The following is a 16,821-nucleotide window of genomic DNA, read 5'->3' as shown; positions in this document are numbered from 1 at the left end:
CGGGGGCGGGGGCGGGTACGAGCGCTCGGGCTCCCCACGGACGCGCTTCGGCTGCACAGCTGGAGACCGAGCCCATCGAGCGGAGCGTCCGACGCATTGATCCATCCGCCGTGATACGATCTCCCCCCCTTTCTCCCGTGAGAGGCGGGAGGAATGGGGGCGGTGCCTACGGCGCCTTCTCAGTAAAGGGTGAGCATCGCTCTCTCTCTCTCTCTCTCCCTCTCTCTCTCTCCCCCACTCGCCCTCTCTCTCTCTCTCTCTCTCTCTCTCTCTCTCTCTCTCTCTCTCTCTCTCTCTCTCTCTCTCTCTCTCTCTCTCTCTCTCTCTCTCTCTCCCTCTCTCCCTCTCTCCCTCTCTCCCTCTCTCCCTCCCTCCCTCCCTCCCTCCCTCTCCCTCTCCCACTCTCTCTCTCTCTCTCCCCCCCTCTCTCTCTCTCTCTCTCTCTCTCTCTCTCTCCCTCTCTCTCTCTCCCCCTCTCTCTCTCTCTCCCCTGCGGTTTGTAAATGCGGTAAAGTGGGAGGAGTGCGGCTGCAGCTGCTCCTCTGACTGAGGGCGGTGAGGGAGGTGCGCAGGAACTCGTTTTGGGGACGGTAGAACCCTGGCGCTGCTGACGCGGCGGCGGCGGCCTGAACACCCGTGGCGGTAATTACAGCACAGCCTGGCCGCTCTCACTCGGACAGGAGCGGAGCTGCCCGTCTGTACTGGGGGGGGGGGGGGGAGGGGGGAGGGGGGAGGGGGAGGGAGGTGGGGGCAGGGGTCCACGGGCCCGGAAAACAAGACGGGGAATAAATCGGGCGGGAGTAACTCACGCTGATGGCGGCACCCGCTCCACCGCCGCGGGCCCCGTCGGTAAACAAGCCCGGCCCGTAAATCTGCCAAATTAACGGCCGGCCGGCCCCAGCCAAGGCCGGGAGCGGCCCGGGGAGCGCTCCATCACCGGGGAGAGGACGCTGACCCAAAAGCGCCCGGGGCGGGAGCCGCGCCCCGCCGAAACACTCCCCCCCCGCCCCCTCCCCTCCCCTCCCCCCTCCCCCACCCCCCCTCGGAGCAGGACGGACGCTACTCACGGTTCCTCCCACGATGCGCCCCAGGGGGTACCACGCTCGCTCGTCGAACCAGTTGAGGAACTCGTAGAAGCCGTTTGTGGTGAGGTGATGAGTCGACCGGTAGTTGAACCTGCGGGACAGGGAGGAGGACGGCGTCAGTGCGAGGGCGAACGGCGAGGGCCAAGGAGCAAGCAAACGAGGGCGTGAAAAACAGGCAAACAAGCGAAAGCCTATTTACAGACCAGACTGGTCCTAATTGCTGTCATATTCCTAAATAATCAGTGTGACGCTGAGCATAATTTAACATCCGACTGAGGGTAAATATCCAGAGGGCTCTGTCTGTCTGCTCTGCTGCTCGGCTCTTCAACGGTCCTGCTGCCTAAATTCCAACAGGATAATTCAATGGTCTGCCCAGGTTAAAGAAACAATGACAAGTCATCAAACAGAAGAATCAAAGTGATTCGTTTCTTATTACCTGGTAATACAGGAGGGTAATGCCACAAAACCAAATGTTTAAAAACTCACGCAAACAGAACCTCACGAGCCAAAACTAAGAAATTCATAGTAAATACAAAAATCAACCGGAAACATGAACCTGAAATGTTATCTTCCAATATCACTCAGTGCTGTATATCAGACCCATCTCACTCAGAGCTGTATATCAGGGAAGCCTGTGGGTGAACCTTTGCGGTCAAAGAAATCAGTTTGTGCGGTCAGTGGTCTTTCTCTGAAAGTGAGAAAATCAGTTTTGCCTACATTTGCCTACTGGCCATTCTGAAGTCACCAAGGTCAGATTTTGCCCTGACAACCAGCCGCCTGAAGGGGAGGCTGTCTCTAGAAGGAAATGAGAGTAGCTGAAACCAGCAATCCCAGCAGAGTAACACCCCCTGCACCAGCCAGAGAAATACTACACCCCCCTACCCTAACCAGAGAGACACTGCAGCTCTGTCAGAGAGCAGTAGTTTTGTCTCTGACGGTTTTCTGTCTCAAACCACCAAGCCCATTGTGAACTCTGAATGTCTACAAAAACTACAGGTGGAAGGCATGCGCATGCACACACACACACACACACACACACGCGCGCGCAGTTCTTGAGGCATGGACTGAGAAAAGGGCTTTTAATGGCATCAAAGCAGCATGAGGATCAGTCCCTGAACAAAAAAGGACACGCCCTCCCCCACCCCCATCAAAGCCACATCCAGACACGGCTACTTTAACTGAATGCGACTGCGCCACTTCATGAACCAATCAGAACGCATAGAGACAGCAAGCACGACCCATTCAACCAATCACACGAGCCCTTCACCCACCAGGAGGCGACGCTATGGGACCGAGCGAAAGCAAACACGCCGGCGGCGCTGGCCCAGCCGAACGGCCCGGCTCCTTCCGCAGTCAGAGCACGTCCTCAGCCAATGCCTGCGCACCGCGGGTCTGTCAGAGCACGTCCTCGGCCAATACCAGCGCGCCGTGGGTCTGTCAGAGCACGTCCTCGGCCAATACCAGCGCGCCGCGGGTCTGTCCGAGCACGTCCTCGGCCAATGCCTGCGCGCCGCGGGTCTGTCAGAGCACGTCCTCGGCCAATGCCTGCGCGCCGCGGGTCTGTCAGAGCACGTCCTCGGCCAATACCAGCGAGCCGCGGGTCTGTCAGAGCACGTCCTCGGCCAATACCAGCGCGTCGTGGGTCTGTCAGAGCACGTCCTCGGCCAATGCCTGCACGCCGCGGGTCTGGAGCTCGCTAAATTTAAAGCAGGGCGCGTCCGCCGGAACGCCGGCCTTCTCCCGGGACCCTCAACCGCATCGCCACTGAGGCCGCGCGCTGGGCCCCGCAAATATTTACCCGCGGAGTCGCGGTTCCAAAGCGGGGAGGCCGGCGCGCCCGCTCACCGCTCGCCACCGTGACCGGGACGGATCGGAACCGTCCTCACTGCGGGTGCGGCACGGCGGGACGGCCGCCCCGTACCAAACACCCCGGCGCTTATGCATCAGACCCGGGGGGGGACGGAGATCTCTGCAGGGAGGCCTTTCTTCTGCGCCGACAGAGCCGCAGAACCGAACACAGTCACGGAACATTTCCACATCAGAAGAGTGGAGATGAGCAGTCACCGGCGCGGAGCTGCTGTTCTCCGGGGTTCTGGGCGGTGAGGTGGAAAGCAGACGGAGGGGGGGTGAGGCAGCCCAGTGTGTGTGAGCTCTGTGTCCGTACAGGCCCGTTTTCACCAAACTCCACCCTACGACCAGGCCACCGTCTCCTTCCATACTGCAGAGGCTGATGGGGGGGGATTTGAGGGGGGGGGGGTGAAGCCGAGCGCTGAAAGCACTGAAGCTGCCCTATCGCCGCACGCATTTGGGAGGGATACTTTGCGACCGGTCTCGCGTACACCAGAACGAAGCGTTCCCCCCCCCCACCCCCCTCCCCGGCTCTCTCTGCGATCGCCTTTCTGCGGGGCACACAACGCAGTCCCGCCGAACACGCCAATGCTTCTTAATGCATCCCTGCAGTCCGGACGCAGGCTGGGGGAGAGCCTCTCTCACGAAGCCTCCAGTCTGCTCTTTTCCAATGCCGCATCGAACGCGCACCCTCTCCCGCTTCAGCTTTAAGCTTCAAGCCGCTTCAGCTTTCAGCTTCAAGCCGCTTCAGCTTTAAGCTTCAAGCCGCTTCAGCTTTAAGACTCCTCCAGAGACGGCGACTGGCGAGGGGCTGCGGTCGGACTCCGCAGCGCTCCAGGCCCGTCAGCGCCGCCCGCCGAGCGATCCCGTTAAAGAGGGGGAAAATAACACCCAGTTAGAAAGAAAAGGACCCGGCGTACTGGCATGACCACGCGCGGGGAAATGAGGACGCGTCTCCAGCGGAGAGCAATCGAGCGCTAACTGCTCTCCGTGCCTCCGCGCTCACGGTGCCTCTGCGTTCCCCCACGCTGGGATTGGCCGCCGCGGCGCGACTGAGCGCGCGTTAGCGTCACGCACCGGGGTCACACATCTCCAGCAGCCAGGGTCGCAGCTCAAACAGGAGAGAGCAGCCGCCATCTGGCCCAGCGCACTCCGGGGGGGGGAGGGGGGGCAGGACTGGGATGGATGGGCCCAATTAGGCGCAGCGTGAGCCCCTGACTGTGACTGATACGCGCGCTCTCCCATTTCCACAGCGGAGGAAACGCAAGGCGGCGTGTGAGAAAACTACGCACCACGCCCGCAGGGGGAAAGCCTCAGTGATCCTCCGCCAGAGAGGAGACAGACGGATCATGCACAAAAACAGAAAACCGGGGACAGACTCATTATCATGAACGGACCCGGCTTCCAAACCGGAAAAGTCACTTTAATTAGACGCATCTGAAGCGCAAGCGAGAGGACGCATCCCCGCGAATGTTCAGATGGGCTGACGAAGACGAACGACGAAGACGAACCACGCGAGCCACGGCGGTTGCCGTGGAGGTCGGCGGCGCGGCGACACGAGCCTTTTGACGGGCTGAGCTGCGGCCCGTGAGCGCGGCTTTATCTGCATCCCCCCCCTCTTTCTTCTTCCCTCACACTCCAATCTTCAGAGCCATTGTTCCCGACACCTCTGCCCGCATCCCCGTCAACAAAGGGCTCTGTCCTGGCCGCTCGCGCTGTCTGGGAGTCAGGGCGACGTGTCACGCCCGGCTGAGCTCGCTGTGTGAGTCAACACGGCGGGCTGGAGGGGAATGCTGATGCAAACCCAGCCGACCCCGCGTTTGCTACGGAGGGGCGGGGGTCTCCAGGAACCCCCTCACTTGGCGCGTGTTTCGGCTCGAAGGCCAGGGTGCCGCTCGGACACATGGGGTCAGCGAACCAGCCGCTTGTGAGAATGTGTTTTTCCCTCCAAGTGCTCCAGTGTTCGCTCCGGGTTACAAGTCACTGCTCCTCCTAAGCGATCCTTATTCAGAGGGCTCTGAACATGCCCGTGTTATGAGAGAGAGATCCCCCCCCCCACCCGTGCCCCAGGACTCCACTGGAGCTTGCAGTCCCGATACTGGGCGGCCAGCCTCCCCATCAAAACCAGAAAAGATTAGAACTTCTCTCTCTCTCTCTCTCTCGCTCATTTGCTCTGAACTCACCAGCCCATTATGTGATGCTGTCCAACGGTGAAGTTGGGTTTGTCCTTATTATAGAGCGAAATGAGGATGGAGAGTGTTGGGGGGATAGGGGAGCTCCTGAGCCTTCTTTGCTGGGCTGCTAATAGCTCATTAACAGTATGTTCCAGAAAGATTTGGGCTTAATTGTTTTTTTTTTGTCTGGCCTTTCCAAACAACACACAGGAGATTAGAGCTCGTGAGTTGAGGGTCCGGAGTAGGTGCTCTGCTGACTGTGTTCCACTGAGCTGAGCTCTGTTTAAGGCCTCTGCTGCTCAGTCGCGGTTGTGCAGCCTTGGTGACATCCCATCATGCATCTGTCAGCAGAGAACTGACACTGGCATGGCCCCTCTTCAGACCCCAACCATCTTTAGCACTAGCGCATTTGAATAAAAACAGCCAAAGGAAAGGCATCACCTTGGATCACCGCTGATTACAATATTTATTAGGCAAAGCGCCCGAGTGAATTAAAGCCGGAATATAATTAAGTCTGAATACTTGTTGGAATTATAATACCCTGGCATCTGCAGAAACGCTTTACTGGGGACAGCTCCAGGTACGCTTCAGCTGGGTTCTCCCATCCTCCTCTGAGTTGGAAGCTGTAGTGAACACACCTCTCTGAGTGCTAGTGTTCACCGCAAGCGGCCCGTGACTCCTGTGCTTTTAATTGGGCTCAGAGAGGGAAGCAGCTCGCCCATCGCCCCGGGCGGCCGACCCGGACACCCCCACCCGCTTCAGACGCTGAGCCGAGGGGGGGGGGGGGGGGGGGGAATGTCGTTTAAAAGGTGGAGAAGCGCCCGCCGGCCCCTGGGATGGGGGGGGGGGGATGAGATGGCGCGTGGGCGACTGTCGGGGAGGGGCTGTTGGGGGGGTCGCGCAGTGAGCGGGTCCTGAGGGGGCTTCTGCGATGGCAGCCATGTCTGAGAGGAGGTGACGGGACCAGCCTCTGATGCAGAGACTGCTAAAGATTTCACACGCAACTCCGGTGGATGTCTGACTCGCTGTGCGCACGCACGCACGCACACACGCACACACACACTAGATAGACACAGACACACGCACACGCACACACGCACACACACGCACACACGCACACACACACACACGCACACACGCACACACGCACACACGCACACACGCACACACACACTAGATAGACACAGACACACGCACGCACACGCACGCACACACGCGCACACGCGTACACACATACTAGATAGACACAGACACACGCGCACACACACACACACACACACGGGCACACGCACACACGCACACACACACACCAGACAGACAGACACAAAGACACTGACCCAGGCATGCGCACACAAGTTTTCCTAGGGCTGGCTGAAGGCTTACCCAGCGAGGCCGTCTCTGGGCAGCCGATGAACAGAGCTCGGGCCGTAATTATCCGATCAGCTGTGAAACAACACTGATGAAGCACAGAACTGCGGTATCAACTTTTGCTTTCAACTCTGTACTTTTTAATAAGTCATAACTTACATCCTAGCGAGGCGCAATCAATCACGTTGATTGATTGTCTCCGGTCTTGTTGCATACAGGCAATGACTGCAGCCTTCAAATGCCTCCCCGTTTTTAAAGCCGTGAAATGATATTTTCAGTTCATACTGCAGGAATCCTGGATGAGAAGGAAGCTGCCTTTTTGAACGGTGCTTTGGCATCCGACTGGGTTTGCCCGCCCTGCCTCTTTGCCGTGTTTCATAAAATCTTTAATAAGCCTGCATTCAGGTTACTACAGAAATGGCCTTAATAATGCAAGTAAAAAAAGGTTCGTGCTCAAAATGCAAGACTAGACTATTAAAAAATCAGGGGAATGATGGAGCAGAGACTGTATTACAGTGTTCTCTGTTCTTCCTTTTTTATATTTTAAAGAAATCCGAAAGATGGATGCACAAAAAAAAAATCACGGAAGGAAAAATCAATGATGACAAACAACTAGAAATTAAAATGTCAAAAGGCTTTACCATTGTGACACAAAATTTAAATTCAAGTGAATAACTATTTCTGGATTTCTCAAATAAATCCATAAATGTAGTCTAGTTGCCATTAATTGTAGCGTACCCTACTCTGGCCTAGCAGTTCATTTAATTTGCATGTGATATCTAGGGAAGACCCTCAGTACAAACATATTTTACAATTTAAGTCGGCTATACCGAAGTCATGATTCACTCATAAGACATGGAGCATTCAGAACAACTGGAAAAAACTATAGGCTATTATTCAAAAAGCAAACAGAAAATCTTCCATTTAAACATTTATTTTTACATTTCCAACTATGACCAGATGACTAAGAAAAATGTACTGGTCGATACTGCACAACCACCAGCCCATTCTGTCAGCTACTCATTAAAAAATACGAATTTAACTTCTCCTTGTTCCTTGCGACAAGCCACACCACTTCATCCGTAATAGGTCCCGCTATAATGCCAGTTCAGTGTTCAGTTCAGGCTTACACTTTCCCAACATTGGGTTCACAACTCCCTCAGTTTCCTATGATCCAGGCAGACACACCAACACCGTACTGCACCAAACAACAAAACATTTCAGTTGTAGGCACTTTGCAAGACATATTTTTGTCTCAATATTTCAGACACGTTACAAGGCATAAAGCATGAATAACGCCTTTGTAGGCATGTCAGAACATGTCTACAGATCACCAAAAAGCAAACACAATGCTTTCTGGGAAAATTAACTGCCAAAGCATCTCAAACAAACAATGTAAATTTAGGGTCAATGTTCTGGCCAAATTCCCTGCACAGATGTATGTGACTAATTCAGGAAGATGTAATACTTGTAGTGTAGATATACGTAGCCTACATGATTCAGCAAAGATAAGAATATCAACTAGCTAGCCTACATAAAGTGTGGCCAAAAAAAAAAACTATCAAATCTTGCACAGTAATAGTTTATAATCACGAAACAGAGAGAACAAAGGTCTAGGTGGCAGGACATGGCTTTAGCACTAAGCCTCCAACAGTGCAGAAAGCTGGAACAGGCAGAAGCTCAATTACATCTGTCCCTCTCTGCCCGTCTGCAGATAAACTCCTGCAGGATTTAAAAGGCTATAAGGAGTGGAGCCTGACGCTTTGCATGGAGCACAAAGCCAGAAAGTGATGTGGTGACTTCATAATACATTTCCACATTATCATCCAAAAGCCTCCTTTGTACGAGGAACCAAGGGCAAATGTAACCCCTGGTAAAGAGCAGAGCAGAGGGAAAATTACCATTCCGGTCCAGTCCATTAGGCTGGCCACAGCGAACGGAACACTCTCGGCTCACACGCACGCTCCCAACTTTCAAGAGGTGCTCAAATAAAACTCAATTTCACACTCGGTGGAGACATTCAGTTTTTTTCCAGGTGTTTTCTTAATGAAAAAATCCATTTGTCGGGTCTGGACATTTTGTGGCCCGGCGGGGCTCCGAGCGGCCCGCTTGCTGCAGTGCGGGGCGTGTCGGGCTGGTTCTCATTCGCGTGGGACAGCCGGCTGAGGCTGGGGGGCCAACGTCCTCCACTGCCCCCCCCTCCGATGGCGGACAGGGCTACAGCAGAACAGCTACTGCGGGTGTGCTGCAGTCCTGCAAAATGTCGCGACGTTCTCACAACACTGCAGCAGAGCAGGCACGGAGGAAACGGTGCAGAACATCTGCCCTAACAGCAACGTTTGGCTGCTTGGCTCACTAGCCCGGGTGGTTCCTTCAATTTGCCCTGTCCACACCTGCAGGGGCGGGGCTTGGCCATATAAGGTGTGGACCCCTGCGAGCCTGTGGAAGGCCCTAGCTGCTGACTGGCTGAGAGCAGGAATCATCCTTCGGCCCCGGAACTTTCCGTCCCCAGGAGGCCTGGTCCTCTGCCCCTGGTCCTCCACAGCTCCACAGCACAGCGCATTACGGCCAGTAGAAACCACACTGGATGCAAAAATAATCTTTTCGGATGTCTTAATGCTATCGTTTCAAAGTTCTTAACATCTTAAGTACTGCGATGGCGGATAAAGTGGTCCTGCAGCACACGAGAGATGAAGGCAGTTTCACCACCAGCGCTTTGGGTTATTAAAAGTACGACACCCCTGGGTGACTTCATGCTAACTGCCTCCGATTATGGTTTTGTTCTCCAACCAACTGATAGTCCGGCTAAATAATTTAGTTGATTAACAAAACTAAAACTTCTCTCTTAAATCACTCGGACAGCTTAACCACAGGGTAGATATAAACAGCTCATTACTATTTCATGAAATTCCAAAAAAGCAGCTCACCATTGCCTTCATCAACTGGCTGCTTAGAACGACCCAGTTGTACATCACAGGGTCATTTAATGCGCCCACAAATCAGGCTTTGCCCCGGACTCTGAGGGGAAACTCAAAACCTATGCAGAGCGGCAGATACGGGGGCGACCAACATTTTAAATAAGAAATAAACTTAGTCGAATTGAATTCAAAAGTACCATTTTTTAATTTTTCTTATCTTTTGATATGTTGTTCTTTCCAAGGTACAGGTCATTTTATGAAGGTGGGGAGTGCATCAGATAATACAAACAACAAAATATGTTTTAACAGAAAACAGAAAATAATATGATTCATTCACAAATAACAAAGTGAAAAGGAGATTTCTCCCATTTTATCTTGTTTTGCTGCATGTTTTTCCTAAGGGGTATCAGGCAGGCAACCAGGGGTCCATTTTAGGTTTTCCGATTAAGCGAGGCAGCTGAGGCTTTCTTCATATCTTCTGAAAAAGGGTACGCTCTTCCTGTCGTTGTTAAAGGGTCTGTCAAAAACCTGGTCCTGAGATATCACAGGGAGGTCAGGTCATCCTTTCTTGGATATGATGGTCCAGCTGGATAGAGAAAGCTCACTTTCTCTTCAGGTCCCTTCCCTGAGATATCACAGGGAGGTCAGGTCATCCTTTCTTGGATATGATGGTCCAGCTGGATAGAGAAAGCGCACTTTCTCTTCAGGTCTCTTCCCTGAGATATCACAGGGAGGTCAGGTCATCCTTTCTTGGATATGATGGTCCAGCTGGATAGAGAAAGCTCACTTTCTCTTCACAGTCAACCTCTAGGACAGAGCCAAGCCCCCACTTGCCATCATACTCAGCAGTGAGGACTCCCCTGATGTTTCCCCTGAAGCGCTGGCCTGCCCAGATCTACAGAGGCGATGCAGACGCAATGGGATTTCCTTGCTCTCGGAGTAAACAGTTCACCGGCAGCTTGGCGTTTGACACTGGCACGAATACATGCAGCTTTCTGAGGGCCTGTGATTGTCTTGGCAGCACTGAATCGATCTTCCAGAAAAGCCTGTCCATCCTCCCATTCTGCCGATGTGAAATACATGAACAGCACACCAGTTAGATTCTGCTTTCCACAGTCACAGAGCAGTTTCGGTGTGAAGGTCTAGTCACTGTATAGCCGGCTGAAGACTCCAAACACACTTGCATTGCTAAAACCTCCAGAACTTTTCCTCAGGTGTTTCCTTTAATACTAATCAGTGTTCATTTAATTGGCTTAATAGGATGGATTACATTTAACTAAGATGATTAGAATACGCTTAACTTCCCCCCACACATAAAATGTAGCACAAAAAGTACCAGAGATCCCTCTCAAAATTTTTCCGTGCTTACAATAGTTTATAGAACAACATATCAAATGATGAGAAAAATCAAACTAGTGCTTTCGAAATATTAATATAAAAGAAATAATTAGTAAATGACTATACAAAAACGTCTCAAAGAATTGCATGTGTTAAACACACAAAAATGCCCAAAACGGGCACTTAAATTGCTATTTTCATTAGAAGTATTTGTGACACAGCTTTTAAATAGCTGCATGTCAAACATCCCTTCTCCATAGGAAGTTTCTTTTTAGAAAGTTCAAGGAAAATCGGAAAATCTCCAAATCTCCAAATTCACGCAGAACGTCCCAGTCGGCACTTTTTTGCATCTTTCTGCGCCTGCTTTAACGGTCTCAGTTGCTTTCCACGTGGTGATGTGTTTTTACCTTTGATCAATAGCTTGCCTTTTTGTAAGCCAGCGTCGCGTGTGTTTTTATGAACTCTTACCAAAGGCAAATTTCTATCATGTCATGTGATGAACAATGAGGTTATCTGAATCTGAAGTGAAAAGGAATAACTTCCCTTGCCTAGAAGAGGTATGAAAACACTAGATCTGAAGGAATTTGGTTCCTTATCCAAGTTTTTATGCACACTAACAAAACTAACCTATAAAGCGGTATAAGGACTATCATTTTCTCAGTTAAAAAAAGTTCAGCATTATTTCCCTAACCGACATACATTCTTGTGAAATAAAAAAAAATTATCACAATGCACACACTGAAAGGTCAATAAGTGTTGTTTTAACAGGAAAAAAAATCATGAATTCCATGCATGAAGTCCTTCTGGCCCAGTCTCATATGCTGATTTCCTCTGTATGCCTTGGGCAGCCACTGGACTGTGAAGAGCTGACTTTGGGAAAGGCTCAAACAAGCGGAACGGAACCTCTGCCTTCCAGCGGGATGACGGGGGAAGGGGGGGGGGGGTGGCGGGGCAGGGTGGGATGGGGGGGGGGGGGGGGGGGGGGGGGGGGGGGTTGAGCTGTTCCTGGGTGCCCTCATGCTCTCAGCCAGGGAGCAGAAATGGGTAACGACCCAAAAGGGTTCTAGACCCCAGTGCAGATTCTTCAATACTCTTCTTCAATAATTTGCTTCAGTAAAACAGTTAAGCACAAGTGGATTCGGGAGTCTGAATCCCACCACTGAGCGGACTTAAAAAGAAGTGCTGTGGATAGTTCAGATAGCTCAGAGCTAGGTCTCTAGCCAAAAGACAAGCTTTAATGGTGCAACACTGAGTAGACTGTGGAGAGCCATCAGTGCTACGGCTACTGGTACAGACACGAAAAGCATCTTTAGTGATAAGGTATTCATGCAGTTCAGTAAAAAAACGGGCCTATTCAGCTTTCTAAGCTACTGCCTTTATCTGAAAAATATACATCTCTGGCATCTGACGGCAGACACATTCTACTCTCTGAATAGAACCTTCCAGACACACTTGATTTCCCATCTTTTTTTCACCAAATGACTTCAGCTTACACTAAAGAGCAGAAGTGCTCCGCAGCTGAGTCAGCAACATGGAACAAATGCAAAAAAGACGATAAACCCAAGAACAGGCTGCGAAGCAACCATTCCCCCAGATTTGCAACATGGCCAGATTTGACATATTTTGTAAAGGATGATGACTTCATTCCTGAAGATAAGCCCGTGCAGAACCTTCCGTAGATGGTGCAGAAACCTACAGAAATGGTTTGTGAAATCTTTCCCTGCTCGTTTCGCCTCATCCACAAGACCGCAGGCCTCAGTTATATTCACCTGCTGAAAGGCTTGTGAACATGCATCACCAACGGTCTATCGCTCAATATGCATTGTGCCCCGTCAGCCTTGGGTTCAAACCCACAGTCAGGCCGCAGCGTAGAACCTATAAAAATGGAAAATGGAGGGCTCGGCACAGAGCCAGACAGATGGCTCGGGCCGGGGCCCAGTCAACACCGGCTGTAGCGTCCAGGGGGACCCAGCACCACCCCCGTCCAGGCTCGGCCGCGCGCTCAGCAAGGCTCTCACGCTTACCCACAGCGCACCGCTTCCACCGCCCGGCGATCCCCGGGCCGATCCCGAGGCGCCGGCGCTAGGCCTGAGCGGGCTCCCGCGGCGTGGACGGGCCCGGGCGCGTAAACAGCAACACAGACCGGGGAGAAGGCCGTAAATCAGCGCCGATGCGCACGCGGGTCTGTTTGGGGTCTGCTTTCCCTGCGCGATGGATCGAAACCCTCACTCACGCGGCGGGACGGAGGCGGTCACGGGGGGGGGGGGCACAGGGGTGACCGCGCTCAGAGATCAGAGCCCCGGAATTTACAGCCGAGCGACCGGCCCGGGCTCTAATTACACCGTCTTCAAATCAGGCCCGCTCCTTAATCACTATTCTCCAGCCCGGGAAGTCCGCTCCTTAATCACTATTCTCCAGCCAATCGCCGCCCGGGCTACATGTTCCACCGAGCGGAAGTAACGAAGGGCGACTCCAAGCGCGGAGAAAGGCTCCGGTAATGGCCGTCTGGTCCGAGAGCGGCGGCGTGTCTGGCAGCCTGCTTCCCCCGTATTTCACCGAGCGACCGGCACCCGCCGGGGAGACGCCACGCTTGAGAGAGAGAGAGGTTTTTAATATGGCTGCCAAGCCTTTTCTCCAAAATAAATGTCATTTTCCCCCCCCAGCCCACAACACAGAGCTTAAACGTTGTTGGAATTCTTTTTTTTGAAAACGCGTGCGGCAAAGCGGTAACGTCGGCTATAGCTCCAGCGAACTTTAAACTTCCTCGCGGCTGAGGGTAAAGGGAATTGCGGTTTCACTCGAGCAGATGCCCTGGACTTCAGCAGGATGCGGGTTTGCTCTGGTCTCAGCCGAAATGTAAAATGCGGGACTTCAATTAAGGATCGAGTCTAGACGTGCCGCAGTTTCAAATCTCACTGGCAAGCCCAGACACGCTGCAACACCCCAATCTTCCGACTCTCTTAAACTGCCTAACTTCATTACTTATTCATTAAATAATGCAGCCCAATTTAAAGAACATTAAAAGAACATTAATAGATGCTGAATAAGAAAACAAATAAACATAAATAAAAAGGAAGAGAACTAGTTTCTTTCCCTTCCTTTGTCTCACGCGTAATATAGGCCTATTGGCTCCACTTCTTAAAAACCCTGTTAATAGTAATTCATTTGGAAATGAGAAATTTAGAATAAATATGGAATTCAATTATTCCATCAGTGGAAGATCAACCTGTAGTGAGCCTGAGAATGCTCAAATAAATTCGCTGCTACGAACGTGCGTCTAGAACCTCCGTCGAACCGCAATGAACGATGAGGCTCAGGTACGGGTGTCCAAACACATTTACGAACCTCGGATAGAGGATCTTGGAGGCCTGTTTGCTAAGATGCTATTTTTAATATAATCAGGACATCACCCAGAATAAATGAGGCACTTAATTGGCAGACGGATTGAAATGTTCTGTGAATACTAAGTGCCTATTTTGGCAAACAAAGTTCAGATGATTAAATATCCTCGCGATTGAACACATCCATTTTGCTCAGGACCGCCGGCAGATGCGTCACACAGAGCGACCGGTGGAAACGCAAACACCCGCTTCATTTTTTTGTCAATTAAGGCAAATTAAAAGTAAACAAACCAGTTAAATGTTTATCAAAATATTTACTGGGAGTGCCTGGAGACACATTACAAGATTTGTGGTGGGGGGGGCGGGGGGGGGGGGAGGGGACCACTTCAAGCAGCAAATTTGTTTTATTTTTCAATGAGGGATATTAAGATAATTAGCAGCAAGTCTGCGCGTTGCTCGAGCACAAACATCAAACCCCGCTCATATGACACCGCTTCAGAAGGCTGCAGTCAGACTGGATTGGGGGGGGGATTATGCCGGTGGGTGTCGGGGTTGTTTGGGGCGGGGGGGGGCTGGGGGCAGCGGGGTTATCATCTTGAAGGCTGACAGCCTTTCAAACATAATAAAATGCAGAAATCCTGCTTTAAGCTGGCTTCCCCGTGATGATCCACAACTCGGAAAACAAACGCATTTGTAAAAAAAAAAGAAAATTATAATAAAAATAAAAAATAGGGAGGGTGCTATAAGACCTTATGATGTGCAAATTGACTTCACCGGAGGAAAAGAGGCACCCGAGTGAGCCCGCGCCGGAAACTTCTAGAAGAAAACAAAAAGACAGTGAGCCTTTGTCTCCACTCCAATTAATCCTCACCTCAGACGCCTCAATCCGACACCTTGATTCCAGGGCTCGGAGGCAGACGGCGGCAATCCGGGAGCGCGGGAACGAAAAGCCGCGGCTCAGCCTGGCCTGCAGGGGGCGCTGCGCCAGAACCGCCGCGGCCTGAAAAGTTTCAGTGAGAGTGAAGGGCCGTCTGTGCCAAACAGACAGGCGTGGGACAGGGTCACCGCTCGGCTAATAAATCAAACCGTGGAGGGGGGAGGGGACGCGCGGCACCCAAGGGCCGAGGAATGACAGCGGGCGGAGGAAAATGGACTCTCCGCCGCTCGGTTTTTCCGATACGCGCGTCGCTCAGATCGATCGGACGCGGGCGTGAGAGCATCAGCCAGCTGACTCCGCGCCTGACAGCGGCCGGCTCTGCCAACGCGCGAGCGATTGCGTTCGGGTGACCTCGTGTTCTTCACGCGCGTCTCACAGAGAGCTTCTGAAAGACCATCGCGCCTCTCCGCGCATCTCGAGCCTACCACAACCCGCAATTACGCTAACTGCTTCCCACCCAGCTGAGGCACCGCCGCGGTTTATCTGCACCCCCTACCCCCCTCCTTCCCCCCACTTGCTAACAGCAGCCCCAACAGGCGCGTGGCCCGAGACGTGCGGGTCTGGAGCTCATGCTCAGAGAAACGGTGCACCTGTCCGGAGGGCTGGCTGCGGCCGCCTCCACAGCGCTGGAGTCGGGACTCTGAAACGGGTCGGGGCTCTGAAGGAGACACTCGCAATAAAGCTCGATCTGCGGTGCGGCAGCCGGCCCTGAGAGACGACGGCAGGAGGAGGAACTGAGAGACAGAGACGCTTCCCCGGTCTGGCTCGGCGCTTGCCTCCGGGCAGACATTAAAGCTCGCTCGCTCAGACGCTGGCAGTGCTCAGGCGACCTCGACTCGGGTGCCGCTGAGTTAAGGCCCCGTTTCAGAGGCGGCAGTAACGTCTGAGCCGCGAGGAGTTTCGGCTGGAGAGCGGAGGCCAAAGCTGCGGCGGCGAAGGCTTCTGCGTCTGTGTGACACAGTGACGGGCGGGCGCCCTGCGGCTGTGATTAGACCAGGAAGACGGCTCGCACAAACAACCCCTTTCAGCAGCGAGAAAACTGAGGTCAAGTGCAACGGATGAACAGTCAGGCCAGCCTTTTCTCACCATAAAATACCAGTGAACACAATGACGCAAGCAGTAAGGCCCTCCTGAAGACCAATGCAAATGGCAAAAACGGCGTTTTGAGAGCAAAGGAATTAATCTGGACCAGTTGATTTCAATTGGCTATTCATGAAAGTGAGACAGGTGGCAGCGGAGGCCACAGAGTACTGAGCAAACTGCAGCCAGGCTGAACAAAGAGGATGGCTCCTGCACACACACAAAGAGCTGGCTCCAAATGCCAGCGTGACGCCTTCCGCTGAACCTGGGGCTGGCAGCGAGATTAAAGTTCACCTCAGATCAGTGTGCCGGTCCAGCTCCACATTTTCAATGTACAAAAATGACAAGTTACTCACACATGCAACGCACTGTCTATAAGTCATTAATTAAAATGTGAAAAATCTAAAGCTAAGAGGAAGAAAACACAAGGCCAATTTACATGAAATAGTTCAGGAAACATTGGGTAGCATTGCTTTGGAAGTTTCATTTGTGTGAGCTAAAATAGCCAATATTGTTGTAACTGAATACTTACAACAGCAGGCCTACATTTTGCAAGTTTTAATTAATGACTTACAGACAGTGCTTTGTAATTATGAATAACTTGACATTTCCATAGTTTTTTTGTTGAAATATTTCTTTTTGTACTGTTTTTGTTATGAGTAACTGACAATAATAAAGCATTTAAATGTATAAACCATAAGAGAGAGACATGCAGACACCTACATACATGCA

At 52.1% G+C, this 16,821-nt stretch overlaps 1 protein-coding gene across 4 annotated transcripts in view; it reads right to left on the bottom strand.

Moving 5' to 3' along the window:
• LOC118233778 (dolichyl-diphosphooligosaccharide--protein glycosyltransferase subunit STT3B) overlaps positions 1 to 16,821 on the bottom strand; it is a 71,599-nt gene that overhangs the window by 35,213 nt on the left and 19,565 nt on the right. For all 4 annotated transcript variants that reach the window (XM_035429714.1, XM_035429713.1, XM_035429711.1 and 1 more), the window contains exon 2: positions 1,068 to 1,176. In XM_035429714.1, the coding sequence (XP_035285605.1) occupies positions 1,068 to 1,176 (109 nt within the window). The remainder of the gene's footprint in view (positions 1 to 1,067; positions 1,177 to 16,821) is intronic.

Source organism: Anguilla anguilla, chromosome 8, assembly GCF_013347855.1.
Source record: "Anguilla anguilla isolate fAngAng1 chromosome 8, fAngAng1.pri, whole genome shotgun sequence".
NCBI lineage: Eukaryota > Metazoa > Chordata > Actinopteri > Anguilliformes > Anguillidae > Anguilla > Anguilla anguilla.
The sequence above is the reverse complement of the archived record's forward strand: the minus strand, read 5'-3'. Positions and strand labels throughout refer to the sequence as shown.